This window comes from Drosophila albomicans, chromosome 2L, assembly GCF_009650485.2.
Source record: "Drosophila albomicans strain 15112-1751.03 chromosome 2L, ASM965048v2, whole genome shotgun sequence".
NCBI lineage: Eukaryota > Metazoa > Arthropoda > Insecta > Diptera > Drosophilidae > Drosophila > Drosophila albomicans.
Window position 1 is genome coordinate 23,981,527 of NC_047628.2, and position 22,289 is coordinate 24,003,815.

The 22,289-nt window shown below is 36.6% G+C and overlaps 1 protein-coding gene across 7 annotated transcripts in view; it reads left to right on the forward strand.

Annotated features, from left to right (window-relative positions):
* The first annotated feature begins 7,135 nt into the window (after positions 1–7,135).
* The window catches only part of LOC117566212 (fasciclin-3), a 90,587-nt gene continuing 75,433 nt past the window's right edge, over positions 7,136–22,289 (forward strand). For 4 of the 7 annotated variants that reach the window (XM_034245751.2, XM_034245752.2, XM_034245753.2 and 1 more), the window contains exon 1: positions 7,138–8,208. In XM_034245751.2, the coding sequence (XP_034101642.1) occupies positions 8,166–8,208 (43 nt within the window). In that variant the 5' untranslated portion in view covers positions 7,138–8,165. Of the gene's footprint in view, positions 8,209–22,289 lie in introns of all 7 variants that reach the window. The other 3 variants (XM_034245755.2, XM_034245754.2, XM_034245750.2) reach the window with 2 other exon arrangements.

Genomic DNA, 22,289 nt, shown 5'->3' on the forward strand with positions numbered 1-22,289 from the left:
CTATTATAAAAACTATTTTGCCAAGCTGAAACAAGAGATAGTTTATGATATTTAAACAAATTATAATTAAACTAGATTTGCTATTTAATAATATTTTTGTATTTTGATTATATTATTTTTTTTTAATTGTCACAACAAAAATGTAATTTAAAATATTTGTGATTTAAATAAAACATAATTTTGCTGTGACAAAGTAATCATATTAGCATAAATTGAATACAATTTTGTTCAAACAAATTTGTGCCGTTAATATATGGGAATTTAATAGTTAGAAAAATAAGTTTTTAGTTGAACTCAGATACAACATTTTAATATCAACTGCACTTGATTTGTGTTAAGTAATTTGTTTAGGTAACTTTTGTTTTTAATGCCAAAGTGAATGGACTTTGATTTAGACGCATTTTTAGTTTCATGTGTGCTTATGCTTTAAAATGACTTTGCACGAGATAAGCGCCTGCCACGCCCTTAACGCCTTTGGCTGCTAACCAAAAAAAAAAAGGAGGAGGAGAAGGAGTAAAACTAGTGAGGAAGGGCGAAAGCATTTGAATCCAGAATTCAGAGCTTATGCCAAAAAGGGCTTGGTGCGAATTCAGTGCTGACGTTGTTGGTTACGTTTCTAACAACAACAACAACAATAGCAAAGTGAAAAAAATGCTTTAATGCAAATTGCCAGCGGCTGCTTCTACACCCACCCACAACAACAATAACATCAACAACAATAACAGCACCGACAACAACAAGAGAAAATTCTCATTACAAGCGGAGTTTAATCTGGAGCCAACGCAGTGAGCAGAGGCCCACGGGCGAAAGGCAGTCGGAGGGGAGGAAGGGGAGCCACCAGCAAGTCAAATGTGTGTAAAGCTGCAACACCCCTCGCCCCTCTGCAACACTGTCCTTTGCCGCCTTCGAGCGTTGCGATTTGTTGTTGTGCTGCAACAAAACACAACAAAAATAAAAACAAATAAAACAAAGAAAAAAAAGCAAAATAAAAACGAATATAAATTCATTGTTTCGCACAATATGAGCGGAGTCCTCTTTGCACTTCCCTCACTTGCCCCATGTGGCAGCCCCCACTGTGGTACAGTGGAGTCTGCTGCTGCTGCTTTTGCTGTTGCAGTAATAATGGCAACACAAAACTCAAACTGAACTGTAACTCAATTGTAATGCAAGGTCTTTACTCGCTCATCTCCAGCACAAAACCGGGCAGGTCGGACCTCTCTCTGCTAAACGTAACGCCTCCAAACACACACATATCTAACCCTGCCACATGCCCCCGTTTGGGGCAAGGATGCCTGGCGTGCTAAATTTGCATGTTTTGGTAACTTTATATAGTTGTACTACTCGCTTCTAGTACTTCAAACCAGCTTCTAGGCGATTTTCATTTCATTATATTGCAGGTTATTGTTTTTTCCCCCCATTCACACTCAATTCCCTCTTCCCTCTTCCCTCCTCCCCCTCTCGCTCTCTCTCGAAGTGAACGCTGCACTATGGAAATGACTTGCAATGAAATTATAATGAGTTTCGACTTGGCTTTTTCGGTTCGTGGGCGTTGACGTTGCCACAACGCAGAGCGGCGACGAGGGGCGTGGCATGATTGGATGCCACATTCGTTTTAGCATAAAATGCATATGACAGCACACACACTGTGTGTGTATGTGTGTGTGTGTTGTGTTGGCGGTTGCAATCAGAAAGCAAAACTCTCACATACTACAAATACTAGAAATAGAAACTGCAGCTATAAAACTGATGTTGCAAGCTGCAAAATTGAAATTGAAACCAAAACTGGAACTGGAACCAGAGACTCCAGCACTCACTGCAAATGCACTCTGATTCCGGACTCTGACTCTTGTCAGATTGTCAGTTCAAATCTCGCAGGTTACGACCAGAGAGACATCCAGTGAGTGAGCGTTGAGTGTTGACATCTTGGCAAGCTGAGAGTGAAAGAGAGTGCAGAGAGCTCAGACATTTCAATCGAGGGGGCAAACTCCTCAAAAAATATAAATTTATTGTTTTTTTTTTTTGTTCTCGCTAAATTTGAAAAAGTTTGAAAGTCAAATTAATATACAGCATAAGGGACAGCAAAGGGCACAACAAAGTTGTTAAACTTTTAACCCGAAAAAAACATTCACATGGGGTTGCATATTTTATGTTTCATATGTTGGCATTGAATTTTCAAACAAGAGATGAATCCAGCTTAAACAAGTATGAAAGCTATTGCTAGACTGTGAAATACCCGCTACACATTTTGAATAAAAGGCAAAAGTGCGGTATTGCTTGTAAAATATACCAAATTAATATACCGCGAAAATACTAAAAAATATATCGAACGTCATAGTTTTATATATGTTTATAGAGAACTACATTCAAAATATACCTTAGATTGCAAAATATACCACAAAAATATACCGCAAAAATACTAAAAATATACCGAACCTTATAGTTTTGTACCGCGAAAATACTAAAAATAGACCGAATCTTATAGTTTTTATATATTTATAGAGTAATACATTCAAAATATACCATAGAGTGCAAAATATACCAGATTGTCAACCAAAGCAACTACGACACGTAGTAAGTAGAAGTTCTTGCCCCAATTTCTTATATGATTTTCATCCGATCGCAAGCCAATTTTGAGGATTCATAAAAAATATAGTCATTATATATATATATATATATATATATTATAATGGCCTGTACCAAATTTCGTGGGCGGGGCAAGAATTTGAAACAAACTTGATCTGCCTGAAACAATAACAAGTAAGAAAGCTACAGTCGAGTGTACTCGACTGTGAGATACCCGCTACCCATTTTGAATAAAAAAAATATGTTTTGCGGTATTTTTCTTAAAATATACTGAATATACTGAAAAATACTAAAAATATACCAAGTGGTATATTTGGTATATCGATATAGTACCGCATTCAAAACATACCATAGACGGCACAATATACCAGATTGTCAGCCAAGGCAACTAAGACCCCTAGAAAGTAGGCGTTTTTGCCCATACAAAAGTATTTCTTTAATAACTTCGACAATTTGTATCTGATCGCAACCAAATTTTCAGGAATCATAACTACAATAATAGTTATTGTATATACCAAAATTCGTTATTGTATATACCAAATTATAGCTCTATCTCTTATAGTCTCTGAGATCCAGTGTTTCATACGGACGGATGGACAGACACACAGACACACAGACGGACAGACGGACATGGCTTGATCGTCTCGGCTGTTGACGCTGATCAAGAATATATATACTTTATAGGGTCGGAGATGCCTCCTTCTACCTGTTACATACATTTCCTGCCGGCACAAAGTTATAATACCCTTCTACCCTATGGGTAGCGGGTATAAAAAGTGCTTTAAAAAAAAATTATAAAACGATCTCTTATAGTCTCTGAAATCTGGCTGTTCATACGGACGGACGGGCAGACGGACATCGCTATACATACAGTATAGGGTCGAAGATGTCGCCTTCTGCCTGTTACATACATTTCATGAAGGCATAATACCCTTCTATGGGTAGCGGGCATAAGAAGGATTGACGGATTTGAAGAGGGTAGAGAATATACATATATTATTGATGTTTCGTAAACTGTAAAGCATTTAATATGTGAATATATTTAAATATATATTTAATTGGCGTTTTTCAATATAGAGTAATTTTTTTAATACAAAAGTATTTATACAAACTTGAAAAAATGCCATTGAAAGCAATTGAAAACGTAAAGAAAAGTGAACAGCAAGTCAAATATTTCAGAGTAATTAAGTAAAATCATATTTGTTGTTGTGTTTTGTGTAGTGTGTTGTAGTTATGCTGCAAAATTCTCATGCTTTATTTAGCAGTTGTTTTAACAGCTTTCAGCAACTTGCACAAAGTCCTAAGGACAAGACTTCCTTGGCATATGGCAAACAGTTACAATTACATTTCTAGTAACACAGACAGACAGAAAGATGGAGAGATGAAGGGACAGCCAGAGAGAGTTACGGTTGTATCCTCCATTCTCTCATGCATCTGACATTGTTTTTCTATATATTTGCTTGCCACATGCCTCATCATAGTCTGGTAACCGCCGACGTTGCTGCTTCTGCTCCTGATGCTGATGCTGCTGTTCTGTCGCCAGACGGGCTGCCTTCTGCCTTCTGGAGATGGAGCTGGAGCTTGTGCTTTCTGCTGCTGATGTTGCTCAACCACACACGCAAAATTGAGTTGCTGCAAGCAGCGTTCTTGCCACTGGCAGTGGCAGTGACTGAGGCTGAGGCAGTGGCAGAGACTGAGGCAGAGCCTGCAGTTGTCCATTGCCAACGCCTGTTAGTTTCGCCGGCTGCTTGCCGTTTTTCCGGCTGCTTTTCCGGGGTAGAACTTAACACGCCCCACTGCGCCCTACTTTAACTTCCACTCCCACTCTCGGTCACACTCTTCTGGCGTTGCTTTTCGCCTCTCCCATCCATTTGCACATTACGTGTAATCATCATTTTCTGCTGGCAATAAACACATGCTGCCTGTTCTCAACTCAACTAGCCCCAGTTTGTGCCACATCCCAATCCACATCCTCATCCACATCCATATCAACAGCCACATTCGCATTTGCAGCCACAGAGTCCAGGCGTGAGCATATCTGGACTACATTTTGCGACGCCTTCGCCCAAGTGATGAACGGGTGGCAAGTTCTCTTCTCTTCATCCTTTACCCTTCTTCCTTACCCCTTCTCCCCCCACACACCCCCGGTTAAACACATTTCCATGGTGCTGCTGTTGCTGCCACTGCCTGGCTATAACATGAATTTACAATTTCCAGTGCACTGCACACTGTTCACATTCTTTATAGCATGCGATATTTTTATTGCATGCAAAATGCAGAGCCATCGACAAGCAAAAAAAAAAGAAAATATAGAAACATACAAATAAGCTAGGCTAGGCGACTGTAAGTTACTCTAAGAGCAGAGTAAATGGAATTTCTTTACGAATAATAAAACATTATTAAACATATAAATAAGAGATTATAAATCTGTGCTAGATAGTTCTGTTGTTTTTATTTCATTCTTTCTATTTAAATCATTAAGATTTGATGTGTAAATTTGTAATATAATAAATGCCAGTGTATAGTAAATTACTCTTAATCAACAATTATTTCTTCGGAACGCATCACTTTTTATTTTACACATAATCTTGAGTTCTTTTTGTTTTGATGTTTTGATGTTCTACGCATTTTATTTGAGTGTTCTATTTCCATTTCGTTGAAAAGTAAATCAACGTTATTTATTTATTTTATATTAATCAGTTGTCCCATTAATATATAGAGCAATCATAGACAACAATCAGAGCAAAAATCAAATGAGATTTGATCTATAAATGGACATCGTTATTTTAAGGGTTACATTTATTTAAATAAAATAAATAAATTTGGTATTTACAAAGGTTATTTTCTCAGTTAGTATTTAAATATACTATACTCTCTATTATATATACCACATTGTATACTTACCAAATTTGTTGATTGAATTTCGTTTGTTTATTTTACTAGCCTAATTAGAAACCCAACATTATTTTAAGAAAATAAGTAAATTGGTTGTTTTTAATATTTTCCCAGCTAGTATTTAAATATACCATATTCTCTATTTCATATATTATATTCTGTGCTTGTCGACATTTTAAGATTTACACTTATGTAAAGAAAATAAATGAATTCGATGATTTTATAATAATTATTTCGTTGTTAGTATTTATAGTCACTATTATATGTATCATATTATATATTTATCATTATTTAAGGGTTACAATTATTTTAGGCAAACAATAAATTCAATGTTTTGAATTAATATATTCTCAGCTAGTATTTAAATATACTATTATGTTGAATTTCGTTTTTTTTTTCAAGTAACTCTCCTTTACTCCCCGCACATTTTGTGAGCAAGCTGTTCAGCCAATTCGACAGGACACAAATTGCATGTTGCAGTGTATGCATTGGTCCTGGAATGCAGTGTGGCATGGTGGCCTGCTTGAGCGTATGCAAAATATAGCCAAAGGGCATTCAAAGCGAGTATTTGTTGAAAAAATAGAAGCTTTGATTAAATTTAAAAGGTGGGTAATATTATTGGCCACGTGAGTTGCACGTTTAGTGTGTGTTTGTGTGTGTGTTTGTGTGTGTGTGTGTGAGCGAATGGAGATGCTGCTGCGCTGCTGCCGGTAAAATGAATATGTTATGTGGCATAATAAATATCGGTGGCGCCGCAGATACCCTAGAGACCTATTCGCTTATAGAATATGCATATTTCGATTGCAGTTCATAATTGATTTATGTAGATGTGTTATGTTGAACACTGTGTGTTGCAGCTAATCATTGAGGTCAGTTCAACACAGTTGAACACAGGGCTGGCATTGGGAGCTGGGGTTTGGCACTGGCCGCGATTTGTGTTAGCTATTAGCCTATAGACAGAGCCACAGCGGGAGACCTTCGATAGGAGCGTATTTGCGGTAAGCAAAAGCAAAGCCAAAGCGAAGCCAGAGTGTGCCACTGTGCAACACACACACACACATAGACAGGCTGTAGCTGTGGCAAACAAAAGCCAGAGATTATCAGGCAACAAATAGACAGAAATGCGGCTGCCACACAAATGCAAGCAGCAAACTGTTAGAGGAGAGCCAATGGCAATGCACAAGAGACAAACAAATTCAAATCAAACTGCCTGGCTGCCTGCCTGCTGCATGCCACAGTCTCTTTGCTGTTGCCTCCAACTCCTCTGCGTTGCTGCTGCATGCCAAAGTAGAACACAACACTAGCAACAAATGCAATGCGGGCAGCGCAACATGAAATGTTGCTAGCTTACTGCGCATGTTGCTAACGCAAATGTTGCCAACATACGCTATCTGTCTGTGTTTGTGTGTGAACTGCGCTGCTTGCATGCGTGTGTGTGTGTGTGCTGCATATGTGTGTGCAATCAACACACTCTCCCCTGTGTGTGTGTGTATCTGACGCTGTCGCTGTCGCTGCCGCTGCTGCCGCTGCGTGGCTGACGCTGTCGGTGTCGCTGCCGTTTGGCAACTTCATAGATACAGATACACTCAGTCTGTTGGTAACTGTTGCATTCAACGCTTCGTTCGCTCTCCAACCGAATTAAAGCATTTTTATTCTCGCACACACACTCTCACAGAAGCAGTTCGTGTACTTCGTAAAAATAACCGACGCTCGTTTCAATCGTTCGTACGTTCGTTCGTTCGTTTGTTCGCAACGTTCGTTAGTCGCTTCGTAATTTCGTTTTTTCATTTGGCGTTTTCGGTTCTATCGCCCACACTCTCTCAGTGTGTTTGTGTTATTTGCGAGTGTATGTGTATGCATACGTATGCGTGAGTGAGTGAGTGAGTTGATTTTGGAGCCGGTAACCGAACGTCGTTCAACGTCATCGTCATCGTCAATTTCATAACGTCATTTCGTTTTGGCCGTTCGCCTCACAGCACTCACTGTGTGCACTGTGCGTGTATCTCTGTCACAACTGTATCTGCATCTGTATCTGTTGCCCGCCCGCAGCTAGTCAGCCGGACTTGCGTCTATCGTCTGCTCAATTTCGGCGCGTTAAGCCAAAAATAAAGTACAAGAAATTAAACACAACCACAACAAAGAGAAACACGACAAAAATCCTTTCATATTTACAAACAAAGTGCTCAACAACAAAAAAGTGAAGTGTAAAGCAAGAAATCCGCAAAATTGTGTTTGACAGTGCGCGCTAAAAGTAAACACATCTTAAATATATGCACAACAGCAACAACAACAAAAACACACACACATACACCACATATATTATACACCACATACCAAAACACACACAAAGGCTGCAACGGCCGTAAAGTGCCCCCCACTTCAACTAAAGCGACACATTTTATGCTTGAGCTAAGCAGTAACAACAACAACTACACAGGCAGCCAGCAAAATCACTAAGCTCTTTGCCAAATACGCGAGAGTGAAAAAAATATATATAATAATAAAAAAAAAAAATCAAGTATATATAAAAACGTCCCCAGCATCGTAATAATAAAAATAAAAAAAGAAGGCAAGCCAGCAAGCGCCTTTGGCCAAATATCAAAGTGCACATATTGGGATTAAAGAAGCAGCTAAACAACCAGAAGAAGTATAAGAAGAAGAGGCAGCAACCACACAACTACAACAAAATGTCACGGATCGTTTTAGTGTTTCTGGCAGCCATTTTATCAGGTAAGCAACGACGACGACGTCAATATGATATCACGAGGCGCGTTTATTTTAAGCGCTGATTGAAACTCTCACTGCGAATGTGGAAAAACTTGTTCTCACCTAGATGTATGTAAATTCCTAGCCATTGTATAGCTAAACTAACTTGATTGATGAAGCCTAATCGATGATTATAGAGCTATACAATTGAAGAGCTTTGCACAAAAAGTATTCACTTTACTTGTTTTTTTGGCTGCTGCTTTGCAACTGACAGTTGAGTTTGGCGCTCTTTTTGCGGCTTGTCTTGTGACCTCTTTATGCAAATTTGTTGAACGTTGCGATATTTTCAAGTACTGCGCATGCTCGTAGGCTCCAAGAGCCGAAGTTGTTGTTGGCCACACGAAGCCAAACTTTTTCGTGTGTGACCTTTAGGCGAGTGGCAAACAAAGGTCAGACATGGGCAAAGTAATGCGGCAGCCGAAATAAAGCGATTGTCAAGAAGAGAGCTTTATCTTCTGGCTCCTAGAACTATCTGCGTCTTTTCTTGCTCAATTTATGCAACTCAGCTGCTGAGTTTCTTTAAAATTTAATGAAATACTCGAAAGAATTATGCGACAATAAAGGTGTTCATGCTACATCCTAGCAATTAACAAAAAAGAACGGCAATCCTCAACAGCGGCCCCTTTCTGCGCTTTCTTTTGGCTGCAAAATTTACAACTTGCCTATTTAATTAAAATCCTTCAATGGTTTTTTTTTTCTTTCCCACTCTCGCTGGTGTTTATTTTGGTTTTTGTTTTGCTGTTGCCGTTGCCGTTGCTTGAGCGCCAACCTCTTATTATGCCACACAAAATTTTGCGAGGCCTTCATGCTGTGAAGGCCCGCACATGGCAGACACGCAAACAGACAGACTCAAAATAGAGAGAGAGAGAGGGGGGAAAAACGAGATGTAGTGAGTCCCATTCTCATTAGCTGAAAAGAAGCTGTTGCTGCTGCTGTTTCTGATGCTATTTATCCTGCTGCCTAACAACATTAACAGCAATGGCAGTGGCAGCATCAGCATGCGGCATATGAGGCAGCTGTCTCATTACAACAAACGCACAAAGCCGAAACCGTGCACCCCCTATCTCCCCCCGCCACCCACATGAACATATGCGAAGCATGACGTGACTTTAAGACAGACACTTTTGTGCTCGTCGTCATGCTAAGCCTCGGAACCTTTCAAATGGCGCCCAAACCGTGCGAACGCAACGCGACACAAACTCCGCTCCCTACAAAAGCCCTCGCCAAATGTATGCAAAGCTAAAAATAAGGAGAAAAATCCTCCTGGAAAAAAAAAAAACAAGCCCAAAAATGCAGCAAACAGATTCAGATTCAGATACAGCTACGTATTCTGATTCAAACGGCTGCTGCAGATACTGATGCGGATGCAACTTGATGCTGCTGCAGCTCTGATGGCACTTCACACTGAATACTTAAACATTTTTCTGTTTTTTTTTGTTTTTTGTTTGTTGCTTTTGTGGTTATACAAATCCATGGCCCAGCGCACACATCACAGACATTGCAGCTACTACAGCGACGATGTCTTGTAATTATAAATGTTTAATGCACCGCCTAGACTCGCCGCACACAGAAAGAGAGAGAGAGACATGACCAAGCAGTAGTTTTACGCCGCACACGCGGCGTATTAGTAATGTTCAAAATGTCAAATGCAAAAACTGCTTACAGCTTATGCATTTTAATGGCCACAAATTGAGGCGCTGCATATGGCCATAACTGCAGTCGGACTCTCTCTCTCTCACTCTTTCTCTCTCTCTTTCATTCACTTTGCAAACTATAATAAATAAAATGGCAAAACAAAAAGCATACAAATTTGATATCCAAGTTGGCGCAGTGCCTTCGACTACATTTGCTGTCCAACTGATTTTGGCAGCCAGCAGAGATAACTCTTTAGTATTTCGCATAGCAAATCGGTAGTAGTTGCATTTATGGGAATGCTCTGAAAACAATTCGAAGTGATTGTTTTAGATATGTTACACCAAGTTGCTAGTACTTGTAGATACAGAAAGTAAAAGTATGTAATAGACAAATATGGAACTACGAAATTGAAAATATTTAAATAATCCTCAACATTATTTATGCATATTCTTATAAAATTTATATTAAATATTTAACATTTCTTTATAATTAATAATAATAATAATTAATTCGGTTAGAAATATATAAAAGCAAACTTCAACTTGAAATGAAATGTCTACATCAAATTTATAGTAAGGAATGCAATATACCTTAATTTTTTTATTCATTTTTTCATGCAATGTATATGATATATCATTAATTTCTTATTACTATTATTTATATTTCATGAAAAGCTATTAAATGCAGTCTTAACTATATTAAAAGCAATAATTTATCCAAAATATCTTATATTTGTTATACTAATATAATAGATCTTTAAATTTCACCTGGTAAATGTAGTCTAAAATATATTAAAAGCAATGTTCTTTTTAAATATTTCTACATTTTCTATAACAATCTATATATTTTGTAATTGAAGTAATATTATTCCAGAAATTTCTTACTAAATTCCTATTCAAATATATGAAACTTAATACACTGATTCCTTTGGTGCATTCAAATGTATAAATCAAATTTTACTGCACAATTGCAGCATAATATTTGTCGAAATTTCCACACAAGCATTATTACAGATTCATTTTGCTGCAAATGTACGACTTCCTCAACTTGATTGCAACGCTTAGAGAGTGTATCACATAGTTTGCAGATACTTATGTATCATATAGTTTGTCATTGTGTATTCTTTTAGTAGTATCTCTGCCAATGGTAATTGCATGTGCATGTGCACAGCAGAAAGACAAAACCTGAGCAAAAGCAACAGACAGACACAGCGAGAACGAGACAGAGAGAGAGAGAGAGAGAGAGAGAGAGAAAGAGGAAGAAAGCGTCCTCATTCATATTCATAACGTTTTCGTTTCGTTTCGTTTGCTTGACTTTTTGCTGCAGTCTTAAAAAAAAAGGATTTTTGTAACTGAAACTGAAACTGAAAATGAAGCTGAAAACGAAACGTTGCCCAAAGCAATTCGCAGGTGAATGGGGGAATAAGACAAAGGCTTAGAACCCGCCTCAAGCTTGGCTTCTTTTAAATACCATATGAAAGGAGTGCTAAACGCTGTCCATCTTTTTTGTTTTCTTGTTTTATCGCTGTTTCTTTAGCCTTTTTGTTTTGCTCCGTTCGCTTTTATTCAACATCCGCTTTTTAATTGCTTCGACTTTTTTTTTTGTTTTTCTAATTCAACGCCTGATGTATTTTACTGGCAACATCTTTATTGATTTTGTGCTCTAAAAATTCTTGCAACAAATTGCGGATTATTGCGTAGAAATTTGTTATTTGCTTTTGGCATTTTGCTGACACTTTGAGCGCATTAACGGAGCATTTTCATCTCTCTCTCTCGACAATGATTGTTGAATTATTTGAGTTGTTGACAAATAAAATACACAACTTCATGACTAATTTGCTGAAAAATGACTGAACAATGTCAACAACAAGCAGCAGCAACAACAACTATAATAATAACAGCAGCAGAGACAAGTTTTTGCATGCATAAAATGCTGCATTTTGTATGTCACTGTTACAGTATGTGTGTGTGCACAGGAAGTTGGCAACGCTTTGGGCCATGTTGGAATTTCGGGCAAAAAGGCACACGCAGATCGTTGCGAAAGAGACAGAAAGAGAGGAAGTTAAAGCAAAACGAAAACTTGGTGCGGTATTGACAAAGCGTATGCCAGGCAAATTAAATATAATAGCAGACACGATTGCGCCCCAAAATATATACATATATATATATATATATATCTAGGAAAATTCTTAAGAAAAGTTACAGCTTATATAAAAACTTTTGCCTCGTCCCCTTCTAGTAAGTAAGTAGCACACACAGTTTACAATTTACAATTGACAGCAGCAAACTTTTGATCGATTTGTATGCGTTGTCTTCTCCAGAAATGGGGCATGGCACGTCCCAAGTCGCAGTACTTTGAATATGATGAGCTTCAAGTAGCAAAACTCGCTCCCTAAGTATGCTTAAGAGAAGCGACGACGAAGGAACACAGGTGATGGAAGTTTGAGTTGCAGTTGGACAACTTCCAGCTGAGCATAATATTTGAAAGTAGTTCAATAACTTTGATACTATTTCTTGTCTGTTTTGCTTTTCTTTCTTGTTTTACCTTTTTTTTTTAAGTTTACTTAGCATTGTTAGTCGATGATTTTGTTCAAGACAGAGATAGATATAGAGAGAGAGCCTTTAGTAACTGAATGATTCATAGTTTTTTCTAAGGCTTCGCCTAGTATTCGTTACGCATTCTATGAGTAATTTGGATTTATATTACAATTAGAAGCTACAGATCAATGTTGAGTATATCTGAGGTACATAATATAGAAGCATTTGTAGAATGACTCAGTGTATTATAATATAAAAGTCCTCAAATTTAAGCGCTGCGTAGCAAATTATATTTTATTTGCTGTTCCCAGAATTGCTAATGAGAAATGCTTTTGAGTGATTCAGAATTTATTGAAACGCAATTGCAATAATATAAAGCTAACTCCCATTTAAAGATGTATCAGCAAACATTGCTTATATTTCTAATCAAGAAACGTTTGACTTACTTCCGAGCTTAATAAACATTTTGTCTCGTTCTTTATTTCTATTTCTACTTCGATTCATTCTTACTTGACCTAATTATTAATCAACTCTCATTTTGGTTTGGTTTCAATTGCTTCAAAATCGATTCTGCTCCCTTAAGCATATATATAACTCATTATATACTCTTCTGATAAACACAATAATTGCAATTATTATTGTGTGGAGTCTACTCTCGTTGCATGATTCATAAGCACTCATATTCGATTCTGTGCACAAGTCGCACAAGACTCGTAATTAGTCACGCAGGAGAAAAGCATTTTCCAATTTGGCCAGGCTAACTGTTTCGATTGAGAACCGTGCAATATCCAAAGTTTCATCAGGTGCAACTTCACTACGACTCATCGTCATCCTCATCCTCATCGTCATCGTCATTGTTGGAATTGTTTTGTGCTCTTTCATCTACTCTTATGTAGATTCGGCGCGTTGTCGAGTTGTATTTGTTTGTGCTATTTTGTTTGGCTTTGATTTGGGCCACGTTTTGAGCTGATAACACGCAGTGCACCTGTGTGTGCTAGTTTGTAATTTCCATTATTGTTGACTGCTTCTCGTTTTTGGGACAAACGTAGAATGAATGTATATTGATTTTGTTGTGGTCGCAACGGGGGAAACCCGATTAGATAAGAATTCTGCCAGTCTCGAAAAGTCTTATCAGTATCAACAACAATTCTGTGTGTAACTAATACACACACTCACACACACACACTGTGGCAGGTTGCTGATAAAATGAGTGTGCATTGTGTCATATATTTATGGGACATTATTCACATGTGGCCAGCTCAATGCAATTTGCCATTTTGGGGGGTGACAAAAGTCGACAGGAATCGATTCGTTGTGCAACAATTTGTGGCACTAAGCACTAACCACAGACTTGAGAGTTGCTGCTAATTATAAATGCAAATAATTTGGACAGTGGTTGACCAAAAAGCACTGCAACTGCATTTGCAAAAGCCAAAAGCGAAACCAATGCAATTCCTCTCCCCCAAAAATGTAATTAAACTTTAATAAACCACAAAATTGTTGTTGTTGGACACACATATTTATTCAACTGGCACTTGATAAATACTTACCAAAATGCTATTGTGCAATGTCAGATTGATTAAAATTTAATCAAAAACATTTGTGCTATGGAAAAATGACTGAATGACTTACTCATTGAATTGACGGGCTGCCAGTCAGTTGCCTAGCCCAAGGGAAACGGAAACGAGGCAACATTTTGGTCTCGTGACCGAAATTGTAATAACATATTACGTATTATTATTATTATTATTTCGTTGAATTCGTGTATAATGCATTTTTGGCATATAACGCACAACATAATTAAATGTGCAGTTTTAATTAAATTCGCATTTACCAGATTCTCTGATATTCTACATATGTGTAAGCATTAGAGATCTTCCTCTCGTCCTTACCCTGCTACCAGCTATTAAATTGCGAAATAATTGAAAATAATGCGCATGCAGCGCTGGCGTAATAATAATTATTATAATAATGCTGCCAAGTCACACAATGCAAATGAGTGAATGACAGAGATAATGAAAATGAACTACAAAAAAACACGGATCAAACAAGCATCAGCAACAGAATTATTGATTACACAAAGTATAGGCATATCAAAATTATCAATTAAATTGGAAAATAAGCAAGAAAATAAATGATTATTATTAGAAATGTTAAATTCATAAAAATATTTAGAAAATTTATACCGAGAATACTAAAACTAATAGATTCTAATACTAAACGCTAATAATGAGACTGTAATTCATTTTAAAGAGTTTAGTATTAAAGTCGATTATCAAAATATTTTATTTAAAATCAAAACTTGATTCGAATAAAATAATCCAATTCGACATTAAATAATTAATTCGAATAATATTGTATTTATATGTATATATGTATGTATTGTATTTGTAATTATAATAAAATTGTTTTATAAAATATACCGAATTATTATACCACAAAATATTAAAATATACCGAAGTCTGTGCTTAGTATATTTTGTAGTACATACCACAAAATACTAAAATATACCGAAGTCTGTATTTAGTATATTTTGTAGTACTACGTACAAAATATACCACAAAATACTAAAATATACCGAATGCTGTGTTTAGTATGTATTATATATTTAAAATATACCAAACAATACTGAAATATATTAGATTGTCAGATAGAGCAACTAAGACCCGTTATATCTCCATGAATTTCTTATTTATAATACCTAAGTTTTAAACTATCGAGTCTTTAGTGCGTAGAACACCATCTCTATACATTTTTATTACTGCTATTTATAGCCAAGTTACTTTATTTTTCCATATAATTACTTAATTATCTGCACAAGTTAAGCCCCTCGCTTCATTTCCTTTGCTACATGTTTCTCAAGCCCGCATTATTTGTTGTATATCATATCTCACCTTCGGGAACTTGTGTGTGAGCACTTTCTGCCGCGATGTTCTCGCTGTGTTCGCGCTGTTGCTAGCTGGCCAAGTTAGGAGGAGCTCAGCTTGGCTCAGATCTCCTCAGCTCAAAGTTCAAAGACTTATGGCATGTGAATGTATGGCATATTCTTTTCTCTTATTTTTGTATTTTCTCTCCTCCATTTCTTTTCTTTGCTGTGCTGAACTTCTCGTTTGCTTCATTCTGTTATTTATTTTTTATACATATAAGAACATTTTTTTTTGTTGTTGAGCCTCACCCAAGCACATGTTTACAACTTGTACATGAACAAAGCCCCACAAAACGCAGCTGCTATCTTTCATATCTAAATGCTAAACTTTTCTGTAGCTTATAGATACACACACACACACACACACACACACACACACTTGTAAGTATGTGTATTGGTAACTGCAAAGTTGTTGCTCACGAACCGGTTTTACAATTCTTCTCGACTAGTTTCCATTTTTGTTCATTAAAACTTGACGCTTGTTCTTCGACTCTGCTTCTTTCGCCGTTGTTGTTGTTGTTTTTATTTCTCAACATTGCTATGCGTTTTTTTGTATAATTTTTTTAATTTGCCACAAAATGTGGTTAGTAGTATGTCTTCGTTGTTGTTGTCGTTGTTTATTTTTCTTCTTTTTTCTCAAAGCTGCCCAGTTTGTTGCTCTCTGCGAAGCGTAAAAAGCGAGGCACGCACACATGCGCAATGATTGCCACACTAAGTGCGGCCAAGCGTGTTTCTCTCTCTATGTGTGTGTGCGTGTGTATTGGTGTTAATATTTTTAACTGTTATGGCTCTCACAATAGTTGTTGCTGCTGCGTTTTGTTGTTCTATATTATTGCCCCCCATTTCGTATATAATTTTGTGTGTTGATTGTTACTCACTTTTTTGTTTTGTTTATTCAATGGGTGTAGTCAGCTCCCCAAGAGAGAGACAGAACAACAAAGAGAGAGAGAGAGAGAGAAAGGGAATTGTTAAAAGTTAATTATTTGTATTTGTATTGCTAGCACGTTGTATTTGTACAACTTTTTCGCTTCTGTTTGCAGCGCGGTGTTGTGACTTTTTTGAAAAATAAACCAACACAAAGAAAGCGTATGGAGAGACCATCAGGGAGTCAATTTCAGTTTGGACAGCCGCATCATTGCTGTTATTATTTTTATTATTTCTTTTCATTTACACTCATGTAACCCATTTTCTGTTTATACCCGCTACCCATAGGGTAGAAGGGTATAATAAATTTGTAACTTTGATTACTTACTACGGCTATTACTTGCTTTGGCTGACAATCTGGTATATTTTGCACTCTATGGTATATTTTTCATATAGTACTATACAATATACCAATATACAATATAATATATTAATATACCAAATAAAACATTTAGTGCATTTTTAGTATTTTTGGTATATTTAAATATCAATACTTGCTTTGGCTCACAATCTGGTATATTTTGCACTCTATGGTATATTCTGTATATAGTACTATACAATTTACCAATATATAACATAATATACCAATATACCAAATATAACATTTAGTATATTTTCAGTATTTTTGTGGTATACTAGTTTGGTATATTTAAAAATCAATACCGAGCTGTTTTGCTTTCAATAATAATGGGTAACGAGTATCTCAAAGTCGAGCCCACCCGATTGTAGCTATCCTACTTGTTTTGTTTCCATTATCGACTCCTAACGAACGCTTGCACATAATAATTAAGTGGTATTTTTAGCCTCAGACTTCAGCAAGTCCTTTTCAGTGTCTAAATTGTAGGGGATCGCTGTTTGTCCGGCAATTAAAGCGACACACAAACACACTTCTGGCATGACAGCAGCTCGTTATGTGCCAATTGTGCGGGCCAAACACTAAAAATTGACAATTTAACACTCAGTTCAAGCTACCAGGCAGTTAAGGGTTGCCTGCAATCTCAGTCTAGTGACTGGGACCAATGTTTAATTTGATAAATTGTGCCAGGTTCGTGCCACAAAACAGTTGTCAGCCAAATGGTTAAAGCAGCAACAGCAGCAACAGCAGCAGCTACTGTCGTTACAGTTTAACTGGCCAGTTGTTCATTAGCCAAATGTCTGTCTACGACTTCCTGCTCCTTACTCGACTTTTGCTCACTTTGCTTGTCAACTTCATCAGCTCGAATTAGAATTGATGTGTGCATATTATCACCCGACACTTTGCATGCACAATGAACTATTCGAAAATTGTGCGAAATAATGAGATGAGGTACAAAATTGATGCAGTAGAGAGCATAATGAAGTGACATGAACTAATTGAGTCAATCAGAGATGATGGCAAAATAGCCAGAACATGATTCGATTAGGAAACTACTCAAAAAGAGAGACAGTCGAGCATGTTAGATGAGAATAGTTAATGAAGAAATGTTGGACATAAAACTGAGGGAAAAATATGTTTAAATCTTTAATGTATGCAGAAAATTTAAAACTATAATTGTATACGAAATAATTATGCATAAAAAACGAAAGCAGAATGATGTAGTATCGTAATGCGATATCTTTATGTTATGCAAATTATGAAAGCAATTCCTGGATGTCAACCAGCGCAATAAAAATAAGCCTATGGCGAAATTTTCTTCTTTTCATATTTATTTCTTGTTTGTTGTTTTTTGTTTTTTGATGTGCGTGACAAGTCCAAAGTAATTCAAATGCAAATGCCAACTTGAAGCTTCATGCTTTAACTTCAACCCTGTCCACTACAAGAGTCCGAGAGTGAAAAGCTGCGGTCATAAAACAAAAGTTACGCCCTCTCTCCGCTCTCCTCTCCCATCACCATCATCGCTTAAATGCCAAGCATTACAACCTTAAACGGGCAAAGTAAGTGAACTTCTTCGTGAAGCAAAAGCACAACAAGCCAAAATGTACATAGAATTAAAATTAAATTTAAATAAATTTCACGATGCACGCACATCGAGTGTGAGAGAGTTTTAAGTCGTTTCAGAGTCTTGGTCATAGACATACATATTTTTTATGCACAGTTAGTTGCTGTATTTTTTATGTAATTACTTTCGAAGTAAGCGTGAGTGCGTGAGTGAGTCAGACAAGAAAGTTTTTCACTTTACGACGACAACGCGTACGCTTTATTTTTTGCCTGCTTGTTGTTTATTTACTTTTATTTACGAGTATTTTTACTTTTTTCCCTTTTATAATCAACCGACTACAACTGAAAGTTGTCTGCTGTATTGCCGAGGTCCAAACCGAACCCAAAGCCCAGTGGCTCTCTTAACTTATCGCATAATGAACAATGCTGTTTTTTTTTTTAAGGCCGTCCAAGTTATTTGCTTTTTATGGCTGATAGCGTTTAACTATGCGTGCGGGATTTTATCAGTCAGCGACCACGATGTGTTACTAAGAAGAAAAACCAAAAACTTTGTAGCTAACTTACTTATTTATTTTGAACGCCGCAAAGCAAAAATTCCAAACTGAAATCTGACAGGTGAAATTAACAAGGCGGGGCCTCATGATAGATTGACTAGTCATAGTTAAATTAAAAATAGTTCTGCAAGCAAATAGAGTGGAAATTGTTTGGTAGAAATTCACTATCTATTTTATACAAATTTGTGCAGCTCATTTGGTTTTCATTTGCAACGCCCTTCAAAGCACTTTCACTTCATAGAATTGCATTTACAAATGCTTACATTTGTGTGTATTCTCTTCATTTCACAGCTGTTTTTTCAACGTTTTAATTTCCGCATTAAATTAAGTAATTAAAAGCATAAAATTAACACACAAAACAACAACACACAAAAACGAAGGCAAACAGATAAAAGTAGCAAAAAAAAAAACTGACAACTGCCAACAACAATGAAAACACAAAACGGAGAAAAACTTTCACCTTGGCCAGAAACAAAGTCAGAGTTACAGATACAGATACAGATACAACTACAACTATGACGTTGACTGTGGCTAAAGATACGGCAGCAGTTTGACGTATGACTCTTTTTATTTTAATGCAGTAAAAATTACATAAAAATATTAAATGGAAAAGTTAATGAATTGACAAAACTTATAATTGAGCAAACAAATAAACAATGCAAGGCCTTTACAACATTTTTACAACTGCAAAAGAGTGGGAGAAGAGTAATGTAAATAAAAGTAATTAAAATGTTTACTAATTAAATACATTCAACACAAAAATTAAGTGCAACTAAAGCGATTTAGCTTTCGTAATGTTTAGCCAGAGGCTAAATGCAAATCGAAGCCAAATATGAAATTTAATTGCAGCCAAATTGTGACATTTAATTATAATGGAATTTTTATTGTTTAGTGTTTGTTTAGCAAAATATTACGCAAATATCGAATGACCATAAAATTGATTGAAATCAGTAAATTCCAGTTAGAGCATATTTAAATTTTATAAATACGAGGCATCTGTTCGTCAGTCAGATACAAAAAAAAAATATTGTGTGTTTTCAACAATTTATTTGCTAATTGTTTTTTTCGGCTACTGCACAAAATTTAGCTAATATTATTTGCAGACGCTGCACATGTAATAATAATAATAATAATAATTATATAATTGATAATCAAATGAATTTATCTATGGAAATGTGAGCGCAATAATTGAGAAATGATTTTATAATCAAATTATTAAAACTATTTAGAGCAACATGCGATAGGCAGCGACGCATTGTTTTAGCCCAAAATGCTGTCAATACCTCAGTGTGTGGTGTGGTCTGCATATTCCGCTAATCAATAATTGTTGTGAATTCTCCATAAATTAACATTACTGCACAATGCGATTGTGCATTATTGGCAAATTTGCAAACGGAATGCGGTAAATTCAATTCAAAGCTAATTAAGTCACGACCAAATGCCCAGTGAAAAGGTTGAGAATGTCAGTTAGTTTAAATTTATAAATTAAGGCTGAAAAGTTAGCTACACTTCGCTTAACAAAGGGTTGGATACAAATTAGCAAAAATATCTCTTTATTGGAAGTTCAGTTGTGATTTTAAAATTAGCATTTCCATTGCTCTTCCACACTTATATTTCATTGATAAAGTAGCTATAAAAAATCATGTACGAGTGTATTACACTTGACTTACGACAGTAATTCTCTCACGTTCTCTTTGATACGACATGGAATATGAGCTATCTGGAGTAGTAACAAAGGGAAGTAATGCTCATGAAGTAATTTTGAAATACAAGTTTTCCATTTCCAGATAAAAGAGAGCTTTATTCATTGATGTCGTACTGAGAAAACAGCTGAGCAGTAAATAAACAAGAGTGAAGGTCGAGTGCCTTCGACTGAGAGTTAACCGCTACCCATTTCAATATAATAATCTACCAAAAATGTACTAAAGTGAACTTATCAGAAAAATACTAAAATATACCAAAATTGCGGAAAAATACTTTATTATACCTAAACATTTGGTATGGTGATATACTAAAACATGCTAAATATACCAGATGACAAACCCTATGGTTAAAGAGTAGTGAAAATACTGAAATATATGTATTTGGTATTTAAATATACTAGCACATACCAAAATATACCAGATGACCAACCCTACGATTAAAGGGTATCAACAATTATGCTCCAATCCAGATTTTGAAAACTTCACTTTGCTCAGTTATTCTTGTTCAATTTCGCCTACTTAAATGTCGTTTACTACTTTTAAATGGTTACAAGGCATAAAAGGCAGCCATTAAATAAATATTTTGTTAGACATTTCACTCTGTTTTCCACCTTTCCCTTTTGAATGGCCATTTTCGCTATGTGGCAACAACACTGTTGCAATTTATGCACTCCACAAGTTGCACACACTAACATACATACATACAGTTGAAACTCAAGTCAAGTCACCAAGTTGAGCAACAACAACAACAACAACTGTACAAACATTCAACTGCGAGCAAATGGTTTACAACTTTGCCGCTTAACTAACTTAAAATCGCATAAAGTGAGAGGTTGCTTTGGGCTCTAGGATTGAGCATAGATGAAAAGGCAAGGGAGAGGGGCTGGGGGAAGAGGAGGAGGAGGGCGGGTGAGTGTGAGCAAAGAGGCCCTCAGCAAATGCTGCTAAGTATCTAAATTCGATTTGGTTGCACTTAACCGTGTTGCACTGTGCAGCTTAAAGTTTGAGCAACAACAAGAGCAACAGCAGCAACGGCAGCAGCAACTATTGGCGACCCACTTTGACTCGGCTTGGTCGGCGGACCACTTGAGTGGGTCAAGTAAAACCTTTTTGTCAGCGATAAAAATGCGACAGCAACAACAACAACAACAGCAACGAGTCCAATTTAACGGTTGCCATTGCCCATAAAGCTGGCTGACTTGAAAACGAGTTCTGCAAGTGGCCGCTGTTGTTGTATTTATTTACTTCTCGAGCTCGCTTTTTTTTTTTTTTTGGGCGGTTTTCTTGGCTCGCTTTTTTCTCATAGTTGCCGCACATAAAAATAATAAATATTGTGGTCGTTAGTTTTGGCTCACAGCAAACAGCAAACTATTCAAATTGGGTCGTCTGGGGCTTTTGCACTGAAATTAGCTGGCTTTCCAAGTAATTCGAGTAATCGTCGCTTTAATTGCGACCGCATTCAAATTGCGCAATTGCAGTGCAGTTGGAGAAAAGTAATTTGATTTGAAAACGTATTTCATATACCATACAACAAACACAATAATCATAATAATTCGCTGACATTGAAATGTGTTGGCATTTTTATGAATGAAATGTATAAAACGCGCGCGTATTTGTCGTGTGACTCATTGCGAAACACTCATCGACATTTATGAATACGAATACGAGTACGGGCAACGGTTCAATTGCACTAATTGAACATGATTTATTTTTCCCCCGCTTTGACCCCGTCGTAGTTTGTCTCTAATTAAACTGAATATTCAAATGAGCAAATTTTTCGTTATTTCGTCACTGACGATGACGTTACTGATGCTGATGCTGATGCTGTCTCTGCGCACAGTGCTGCAT